This window comes from Clupea harengus, chromosome 1 (genome assembly GCF_900700415.2).
Source record: "Clupea harengus chromosome 1, Ch_v2.0.2, whole genome shotgun sequence".
Taxonomy (NCBI): domain Eukaryota; kingdom Metazoa; phylum Chordata; class Actinopteri; order Clupeiformes; family Clupeidae; genus Clupea; species Clupea harengus.
Window position 1 is genome coordinate 29916114 of NC_045152.1, and position 11111 is coordinate 29927224.

Below are 11111 nucleotides of genomic sequence, written 5' to 3' on the forward strand. Positions count from 1 at the left end.
GAGAGACAGAGAGAGCATGAAGCAAAAAGGCTGACTGACAAGCAGAGAGACTGACAGATTTATGCTTTACAGTATAGTATCCACACAAGGCTTGTAAAGGTCTAGGTTTATTTTCAAAAAACATAAAATCCAAACAAAATGTAAAAAGTGAGTACGTACGGGTATAGAACAAGGCAAATATGACTTATACAGACATACAGAGCCGTGAAGAGATATTACTAATATAAAGATATAAAGGCAAATACAGAAAACATGTAGAAAAAAAATATAGAAAAAAATCCAATTAGTCCAAAATATAAAGGTATGTGAAAAAATCTAGGAGTGTTAACAAAAAACCTAGACACAATTTTCCTTTCTCTGCTACGCATGTCTCTAAATCTCAGTTACCAGAAAAATCCAATTATGTCTTTTTGCATACTGAAATAATTCTCTAATGTTTGATTCACCCATTTTCTTCCTAAAGTCTGATGACATATATTAACTAAATGTTTTGGGTATACTTCACTCCTTCGTACTCATCACATACTTCATAGATTATTTTTTTAGCTTTGATTCCACTTTCTGGTTCCAGAACATCTCTCATCATGGATGACCACTGAGCTGCCAAAAGATATGGAGGGCCCAGAAAAGACCTCAGTACCAAACAATGACACCACCTTGGCCCGACCCAAGATCACCATCCATATCAAAGTCAAACCGCTAAAAGCCTCATATCAACCGCTCTTCCTCATACTCTAGTACCTTAATGGATTATTACGGATTTGTCATTGACCAATGAACTTGAAGTCACTTCTGGTATCTGGTATCCCAGGATTAACTTTTACATTTATTTTTTTACTTTTTCAATCTATCACATTCCATTTTTGATCAGAAATTCAAACACCACATCAATATTGGGAAAGCCAATTTTCTAGGTATATTACCATCGTATCCAGGGAACTTGTGAGAGTTAGATACTAAACAATGATTGGAAAAAAGAGGACTTTTATATACACTCTATGATTCTGACTACCTGTCTGGTTCAGCCATTTTTGCAGAGGGATCGCTGTTATGACAACACACTAAGGCAGTTCCTTGAGGTTGCTATTCAATAAAAGCATAGTGTACTGCAATTCAGTATGAACGGAGAGGACTTGAGAAGTGTTGTTCTTGTTAAAACTGTAACTTTTTCAAAATGGCTTAAAAATGCTATCAAAATAGTACAAACAAAGCATTAAAAATAAAGGTCCTTTCTGTAGACATATTGTAATTGTGCTGAAATGGCTTGTTATCTGTTTGTTTGTCTGAGTAGTTCTGGATGCTGGGGTGCCACCGAGTACTCTCAAGGCAGTTGCATTTCAAAAGGACACTTTGATGTCTGTTTCGACACCTAAACAGAAACTCCCTGACAGTACAGTGAAACAACTGATGCGTTCGTATGCAACAGAATCCGCGTGACTGAAAAACGCTCAATTAAACATATTGGTTGATACAAGTTAAAGATTTTACAAATGAAACATGGACTACAACAGCGTATGTGTAATGTCTAATGCTTATTAAAAGCCTCCTGCTTTACTCCACTGATATGGACGTGAAACAGGTATGAATGTGTGTACTGATATCGCTGAATAGCCTGTGAGAATAGATTCCATCATGTTATTGCCACTGCAAACAAACACAACCTAATGACTCAGCCCATATTCTGTCCAAGCAAAACGACAAATCTGAGAGAGCTCACCTTGATATTGTCACCACAGACAAAACAAATACGTGTCTCCAAAAGACTTATGTGTGTTGTGTCAAGTGCTTTGTTGCATATGTGCGCGCATTTCCATTATATACGTCCTATAGACAACACAATATCACACATACTATATCGATTTGCGCACACGGACACACATATGAGAAATGCGGGTATTCAAAATTGCACATAGAGACACAGGGGTATGCACACACACACACACACACACACACACGCACACATACTCAAATGCACGTGTGCGTACACACACACGCACAGGATTATGGTGGAATGCATGAGGAAATGGTGGTGGAAGTTGTGTTCAATACACTAAATCCATTCTCTTCTGTCATTACTTCATTTCACCAGTAGGGGGAGAAGAGCCCAACAGTGGGGACTTTGGTGACACCTGAGGAAGAATGAACACGTAAGAGGTGTGGAAAGTAAAAACATGACTGAAACGAAATCACTGGAATTATTGCATATCCATGGATGTATGGATGTGTGTCTGTGTGTTTGCTTGTGTGTGTGTGTGTGTGTGTGTGTGTGTGTGTTTGCTTGTGTGTGTATGTGTGTGTGTGTGTGTGTGTGTGTATGTATGTGTGTGTGTGTGTGTGTGTGTGTGTGTGTGTGTGTGTGTGTGTGTGTGTGTGTGCACATAAGAGAGTTAGCACTCACAGGGGACGGAGGCTTTGCAAAGTTGAGGTGTGCATAAAGAAGCACAGCGATGTCATTCTGACTGGCCTCTAGTGCAATGGAGAGAGCTGTGCTGCCATCCTTGAAGAGACAGACAGGGAGACAGACAGACACGTAACTATCATTCAGTACAGTACATACAGTCATACAGTAACACTTTCTCTCTCTCTCTCTCTCTCTCTCTCTCTCTCTCTCTCTCTCTCTTTATCTATCTATCTATCTATCTATCTATCTATCTACCAATCCATCTTATCTACCTATCAGTCATTCTGACTGGCCTCCAGTGAAAAGGAGAGAGCTGTGCTTGAAGAGACAGACAGACAGACAGACAGACAGACACTAAATGACAACATGATAACAGCAGTCATACAGCAACACCTTCTCTCTCTCTCTCTCTCTCTTTCTCTATCTATCTATTCATCTATCTTTCTATCTATCTACCAATCCATCCATCTATCTACCTATCGATCTTAAAATGAAATCTGGTCATTTTGCACTATCTTACTGTACAACAGGAACAGTGTTAGAAAAGAAGATGTGAAAAAGCATTGAAATGGATGCATAGCAACAGGACAGAGTGTGGAAGGATAGGACTGGAAGAGGAGGGGAAGGTGGCCGGAGCCTCACGTTATCAGTCAGTGTTGCGTCACAGCCGGGCACCGAAAGCAGCTGCCGTACGATGTCCACATGGCCGTGCTCACACGCGCACATGAGCGCCGTGGAGCCGTCGTCGTCACGGAGATTGACCTGGGCACCACAGGAGAGCAGCGCCCGCACCATGTCCCCACGACCGTGGCTCACCGCCAGCATGAGAGCCGTCTGACCCGCCTGGAGGACACACACACACACACACACACACACACGGTCAAGCTGACCAATGCCCTTACATAAAAAATACCAACCAGGACAGCTGTAGAAGTAGAATCACACAGACAACCCCCCATGCACACACATGCGGTCAGAGTGACCAGTGCGCCCACAGGGAAATAGCCATCAGCCCAGCCACAGAAGTACATTGACACAGACACACACACACACACATATGCACACAGACAGGGAGACCAACATCCTTGGACAGTAACATCCAACCTTGCCACAAAAGCACAATCACACACACACACACACACACACACACACACACACACACACACACACACACACACACACACACACACACACACACACACACACACACACACACACACACAGTTAGGCAGCACCACTCTGCACCCTACCTGGCTGGCTTTGGCATTGACATCCCCTGTTCGCAGCAGCTGGAGGACGGTCTGCAGGTCGCTGTCGGAGCTGAAGGCAGCCAAAGCGGTCAGCATGATGGCTGTGTAGCCGGCCTTGTTCTGCTTGTCTGCATTACACAGGCCTGTACAGGAATGCAGGGGACAGGTGGTCAACTCACATTCAGGGTGAGCTAAGCTTTGAGACACGAGACTGAACAAGCACTGAACACTGTGAAAATAAGGCTTTATTAAAGTCAAAATTGTAATGATAAAGTAGTGTTTGATTGCACAGGGAAAATGACAAACATCACTTAAGTTGGTATGAAGTGCGTTTCTAGGTGTGTGTGTGCATGTCCTCACGTACCCCTGCTCTGGTTACTCTAATCTCTGTTTGTGGTTTTACGTCATTATTCTTCGGAGTTCTGATGTACTCCACATGTTAATCTGCTGTGTAACCAATCTGCTTACTTCTTGATGTCTTCCAATGATACAACATCTAGTTTTACTCTTTGTATTCGTAATGAATGTGTGTCTGACCCCTGAATGAAGGTGTTTCAGTGTGTTATGATTAATCTTCTATCATAACAGTAGATACTTAAGTTTCACTCAAGAGGCATAGTGTCAGCCACAGTTTCTTAGTTCGATAGCTTCTCTTGCTTTTCTGCTCTTCTCTTGCTCCTAGTCTTGCTCTGTTGCTTTGAGGTACCTCATCTCTGCTATAAGGAAGACCCTTTACTCTTGGATTCCTAGATTTCTGTTATGTCTGTAATGCTAACTGGTTTGTATTGGTTTGAATTGGTTTATCTGGAAATTGTAATAAATCTGTTTTTTTGTTAGAAACTATTGGATTCGAGATTGTCTGGTTTCAACACATCAACATACACAGACACATGCACTCATACCCACCCATATTCAACACAATAGATACACTAATACATACAACTCAGTAAGTGTTAATACTATTAGAAACAGTATGTTTGATAAGTTCATGTGTGTTAATACAAACACACAATGAGACAGTCACACACATACACACACACACACACACACAGACACAGACACAGACACAGACACAGACACAGACACACACACACACACACACACACACACACACACACACACACACACACACACACACACACACACACACACACACACACACACACACACACACACACACACACACACACACACACACACACACACACTAACCAGTGTCCAGCAGTAGTTTGACCACAGGGAAGTTGGAGTGAGAGACAGTGTAGTGCAGGGCAGTGTTGCCGTTTCCGTCGGCCATGTTGACGACAAACTCCAGCAGCTGGGGAGAGACGGAGGCGAAGGCGTCCATGTAGGCCCTAACTACCGCTGTGTCTGCGCCTTTATGACACGACACACGCAGCCACTCCTGAAGTACCGTAGTGTAGGCTGTCCGCTGTTGGCATTTAATAACATGATAAGAATGACACACACACACACACACACCCCCTTTTCACCTCTCATTGTGGAAAACATACGACAGTCCAAGACAAAAAAAAATGAATCATACCGCCTCCTGCTGGCTGAATGCATTCGGTTCACCAAGAGCTTTCTGAAGGGTATGAAGTGCTGTTATCAGGCTCTCACTAAGTTCCAGTCTGAAAGACAAAGCACAAGATGATACATTTAAAAAAAAACTAAAAAAACTATGCACAAATTCATCCCATACACATTTGATTAAATGTTACTGTATAAGAAGAATAGATGCATACTGATAGTATATAACTAATGCCCTGCCATACCATCCTCAACTCACTTGCTTTCCTGATTGGCTGACGATGCAGAGCATACATTCCCAGTTGCTGGTTCTGTGGCTGTGGATTGACTTGTATGTTGCTGGGAGCTGGAATCTGTGGCTGGTGATTTGCTGGCTCCCTGCTGAGGAGTAAGGTCAGTGGTTTTTGATTGGCTAGCTTGCTGCTGGGGGGTGGGGGAAGTGGTTTGAGTCGTGAGCTCTTGGGCATCTGACTGGGTAGCACTAGAGTCAGTGGGTTTGGCTTGGGGAGCAGTCTGTTCCGAGGCAGGTGGAGAAGTGGAAGCTGGTTGGACAGCGGGCCGTTGGGTGTCGGGGACCAACCCATGGCTGGCAGTCTGCTGAGGGCTGGCATCTCCCTGCCCAGAGGAGCTGCCACTGGCTAGAGGTGGCACAGAGGCTGTGGCTACAATCTGAGTGGCACAGTGCCCTGTGGCCACAGCAGTGGCTGGTGATAGGCTAACAGTCTGTTGAAGGCTTGCATCCGTGACAGGTGATTGGCTAGTGCTTTGAGGAACCGGTGGCTCATTGGCCGTTGGCTGGGCAGTGCTGAGCTGTTGCGGGGGCTCTGGGAAGGGAGGCTCTTGGGCAGCTGCAGTCACAGGCGGACCGGTGGCCTCAGGGTGAGGCGGTCGGGCTCCAGACTCCGGAAGCTTCTCAGGGGCCTCGTGGTATTCACTCGTGTCGCTCTCATCTTCTGAGCTCTCGCTACTGCTCTCCTCCGAGGATGTGGATTCATACCTGCAGGGCGCACGCACACGCATACGCACACGGACAGGCACACGCGCACACACACACGCACACACACAAGCACACGCACACGCACAGGCACACGCACACACGCGCGCACACACACACACACACGCGAGCACAAACACACACACACGAGCACAAACACACACACACACGCACACGCACACGCACACGCACACACACACACACACAGATCAATGACCAAGCCAACTATGACAGGTTCAGTACAGATATACATTATATAACAAATAGGCACTATGTTGTCAGTTTACCACGGCAGCTTCTATTATGACAGAAGCTGTGCTGACAGAATTGTGCCACACCCTGCACTGATGGTAATCATACCCATACCCTATCTCTTCAGTTTAATACTAGAGCTTTTGTATGTAAGGACTAATGGGATTCCAGTTCAACACTTTGAGTGTTCAAGTTGTGTTCAAACCCAGACTTACCCTCCATTCACCCCGATAAACTGTAGATTCTTCTTAGTGGTGGGAGAGCCAGGCTCCCCGTCTGCTTTCCGCTTCATAATAGATCTCAGAGTGGACTGGGGAGAGGCTGAGGAGAAGAGAAGACCAATTCATCTCTAATCTGCTTTGAGTTCAAAAGCTGTATCATGTAAGGGAAATGGTAATGATTTACTTTTGCATGGCTGTTTTACCTGGCTTAGTAGACTCCTCCGCCTGGAGAACCTCCACAGTTGTGTGCTGACAAGCCTCTTCTTCATTGGACCCCTGATTCAAGGGGGTAACCTGATGGCACTTGGTCTCCATGACAGCCACAGGGCTGGTGACAGGCACTGAGGAGGACACCTCGCTCTTCAGAAGGACCTCTCTCACTTGCTTGGAGCTGATTGCGATGGGCAGCTCTCGGGGCCCTTCTGAGAGTCAACACAACAAGAGGCACAAGGGTCAGAGAACAATGGAGGAAGGTGCAGCACACAAATACCATGACACACAAAATCACAAAGATTACATATCTCAAAAATTCAAACAAAGAATTTTTGAATGTCAAATATTCAAACTAAATCAGATATCAACAAAGTGCTCATATTCATTTAACAGCTGCCAATTTCTAGAACATTCTGGGAACATTCCAAGTGCATTCCGGTAGTCAAGCCTACCCTCTGGGCTGAGAGCCTCCGCCTGGCCCCTGAGTGGCCCCTCCAGGACGGTTCCAGAGGGCGCGCTGGCAATGGAGGGGCCCCCCTGCGCCCTCACCAGCATGGGCTGCTCCAGCGTATACACCTGGATGCCCACGGTCCTCTGCTCGCGTTGTTGGGGCTGCTGGGTGAAGCTGACCACCGTCTGCAGGCTGGACCCCGTCAATCTGCCGCCACCCTGCTGCTGCTGCTCCTGCCAGCCCAGGCTGGTGGCCTTGACCGGGTGCTCGGCCTGGGGCTGGCGCTGGAGCTGGGCCTGCCTCTCCCTCTCCCTCTGGGCAGTCTCCACCTGCTCCTGGGAGCTCTGGATCTCCTGCATCGCTCTCTTCAGTTGCGCCTCCAGCCGACTCACCTGGGTCTTAAGGGACTCGGTCTCGGGCAGCAGCCCTAGGTCCTGCTCCCGCACACCGACACCCACCTGCCGGTAGCACCTCTCCCTCTCCCCCTCTTTCTCCTCTGGCCCCACCCCGATGGTTCGCACCTCTTTGCGTGCGCCGGGTCGCGCCCCGCCAACAATCACCGTGTCCTCGATCTCGCAGCCGGAGTCCTGCCGGGAGCCGTCGGCTTGCGGAGTGGGTGACAGCCCCCCGCTCGCCCTGTCGGCGCCTGCTGTGACGCCGGTCGCTGTCGCCTTAGTCCCTGCCGCCGTTGTGGTATCCTCCTCAGGGATGTCGATGTAGAGCTCGCCGCGGGGCCTCCCTCGCCCACCGCTGCTGCCGCCGCCGAAGCCCAGCGTGTGGCCCAGGAACTTCTGGCTCTTGAGCTGCACGCTCAGCTGCCTCTTCTCCTCCTGCAGCACGGAGATCTTCACCTGCAGCACGGGGATGGTCTTCACCTGCTCCTCCAGCTCGCGGATCTTACGCAGGGCCGACGCCATCTGCTCGCGCACGTGCTGCAGGTGTGCCGGCGTCGGGGACACCGGCGTGGAGAGCCCCGAGCTCATTGGCGTGTAGGAGCCGCCTCCTCCTCCTCCTCCTCCTCCTCCTCCGCCACCATGGGAGCGGTTGTAGCTGTGGGCGCTGGAGAGGGAAGTGGTGGAGCCGGCCACGCTGCTGTGCATGCTGCCCAGGTGGGAGAAGCGCCGGCTCTCCTTCTCTTCCTCCAGCTTGCGGCGGGCGTCCAGCAGGGTCCTCTCCACGCGGGCCGCGCTGAAGCTGGGCCGCTGCATGGTGGCGGCAGCCGAGGAGGCGTGGTGGGGGTGGTGGTAGCCCGGTGCGCAGTAGGAGAAGGAGGAGTGTCGGCTGTCCACGCTAGTGTTGGAGCACAGCGACTCGGTGGAGGTCCACCAGGAGCCGGTGTAGCCATAGCCGCGCGGCAGGGAGCCGTAGCGGGGCCTCCGCTGGACGGGCACGCGCTTGATTGTGTTGCCCTTCTCGATGTCATTGACGTACTTGAGGAAGTCGAGGTCCAGACGGTAGCCGTAGGGCGTCTCCACAGAGTAAGGGGCCTCCGCATCCTTTCCGTGCAAGGAAGGGGGTGCAGGGGGGTTGAGCTTCCCTGTAGCGGGAGTGATAGAGAGAGAGAGAGAGACAGACAGAGAGAGAGAGACAGAGAGAGAGAGAGAGAAAGAAAGAGAGAGAGGAAATCAACTCTAAACTGCCGGAAATCTCAGTCTAATCTCCCAATCAGACTACACAGAGAGGCATGAACTCCCAGGCCACGTTCTGCTCCAGGATTTGCTGTAACAGTGACTTGAAAGAGCGATGCGTAGATACAGAAGGGAGGCTGGACCCAGAAAGGTTCAGACTATCTTTAGCTACGGTTCCCAGGGACTTCCTCGAGGACTGTACTATACCTTCCTTCAAAATATCCTGCAACATGTGGTCCTCTGTCTGACACTCTAATTGAATAAAGTGGCTGCCTGCTGTTTGTTAGTGGAGAATGACATCAACGGTGAGCACTGGTGATAACTGGCTGCCTGACTCTTGTTTGTTAGTGGAGAATGACATCAACAGTGAGCACTGGTATTAACCACTGATTGCATGATGGGGAACTTGAGGACATGGTAATACAATAAACAGAATTCTGTTCAAGATCTATTATTTCTTGAGAGGAGATGTTTGTGTTGTGACGTTAAGCGACTCACACACTTATGGGACGGGAATTTCCCATTTGGCATGAATTAAGTTGCTCTCTCTTCAAAAAGTGACACACCAATTTATGAAATAGGAACTGTCCCATTTTGTACCCATCGATGCGAATTAAACTGCTCTATCTTGGTTAGTATTTCATTGACACGGATAACGTTGCTCAATTGCTGTATTTGGGTAAGTATTTATCAGACATGACTTAAGTTGCTGTATTTGGGTAAGTATTTATCAGACATGATAACTTAAGTTGCTGTATTTGGGTAAGTATTTATCAGACATGATGACTTAAGTTGCTGTATTTGGGTAAGTATTTATCAGACATGACTTAAGTTGCTGTATTTGGGTAAGTATTTATCAGACATGACCTAAGTTGCTGTATTTGGGTAAGTATTTATCAGACATGACTTAAGTTGCTGTATTTGGGTAAGTATTTATCAGACATGACTTAAGTTGCTGTATTTGGGTAAGTATTTATCAGACATGATGACTTAAGTTGCTGTATTTGGGTAAGTATTTATCAGACATGATGACTTAAGTTGCTGTATTTGGGTAAGTATTTATCAGACATGACTTAAGTTGCTGTATTTGGGTAAGTATTTGAAAGTCTTTGAGGCTGTGTACCTGGGAAGCTGGGGTCCATATGCAGCACCTGAGCCATGATTCGCCCGTGGCTGCAGTCTCGCGTTCACCCCACGGTTCACCTCACCTGCAGAAACAAAAATACACGAACACATAAATGCATTAACACATAAAGACTTTAACACACAAAGACACTTTAACTGGGCTCAGTAGCATTAGGCAAGCAAAACCGACATCTGTATTCAGATGGGGGTGGAGGACCAGCTGCTTAACCTTCAGGGGGCACCCTCCACTCAAAAATATCTCAGCGTATCAAAAACACACACACACCCACACTCATAGACAAGTATACACTCATAGACACATGCAAACACACACTCCACAAAGAAATCTCTTAGCATAACACACACTCACACTCACACTCACACTCACTCACACTCACACACTAACGCACATACTCGCATACAAAGACACGCACAGGCCCCTTGCACCACACACACAGCAGGCACGGGACGCGGGGAGGAATCCAGAGTAAAGGGTATCCCACTCGCAGGCCTGACCAGTGGGACAAAAGTGGGGCAAATAAAGGATGCCCCATCGCAGCCTGGAACGTTACTGCCTTTATTGAGCCTGTCCAACTCCCTCACAGGACACCAGGAGGACGTCTAAATGACAGGGTCTGTTTAGGGTACTGAGTGTCTTCAGGGGTGGAAAGACTCGGCCTCTTATTCGCCTCTCTCTCTCTCTCTCTCTCTGTGTGACGCTCGGTCCTATCTCTATGCTATTATTACAGGGGGAGACCGGAGGCTGAAGGGGGGAAAAGTTTTTTGGCAGTGAGCTTCAGGATAGACGTCCGACCAGAGCTGCCATTTGCAGCCTTATTAGGAGTCGTTCGTGAAACACTCACTAAGGTTCACAGTGTGGCAGTACAGTTACATGCACACACACACACACACACACAGATATATACACATGCACAAACACATTTTTGCTCTCCATGGTTCCCTTTCATCCTCTCTTCCCCCTCTTCTGCTCTCTCTCCCCCTCAAACTTTCTCCTCTCATCTCTTCTCTCCCCCGTTGCTCTG

The 11111-nt window shown here is 48.0% G+C and overlaps 1 protein-coding gene across 3 annotated transcripts in view; it reads right to left on the reverse strand.

The window, feature by feature from the left end:
- Positions 1–91: 91 nt before the first annotated feature.
- Positions 92–11111, reverse strand: part of kank2 (KN motif and ankyrin repeat domains 2) — a 23399-nt gene continuing 12379 nt past the window's right edge. For 2 of the 3 annotated variants that reach the window (XM_012833791.3, XM_031575491.2), the window contains exons 3-13: positions 10067–10151; positions 7317–8852; positions 6855–7073; positions 6646–6751; positions 5444–6181; positions 5198–5285; positions 4864–5083; positions 3652–3794; positions 3044–3244; positions 2399–2497; positions 92–2129 (exon numbers count right to left, since the gene is read on the reverse strand). In XM_012833791.3, coding sequence (XP_012689245.2) covers positions 2073–2129; positions 2399–2497; positions 3044–3244; positions 3652–3794; positions 4864–5083; positions 5198–5285; positions 5444–6181; positions 6646–6751; positions 6855–7073; positions 7317–8852; positions 10067–10103 — 3444 coding nt within the window. In that variant the 5' untranslated portion in view covers positions 10104–10151 and the 3' untranslated portion in view covers positions 92–2072. The remainder of the gene's footprint in view (positions 2130–2398; positions 2498–3043; positions 3245–3651; positions 3795–4863; positions 5084–5197; positions 5286–5443; positions 6182–6645; positions 6752–6854; positions 7074–7316; positions 8853–10066; positions 10152–11111) is intronic. The other variant, XM_031575496.2, reaches the window with a different exon arrangement.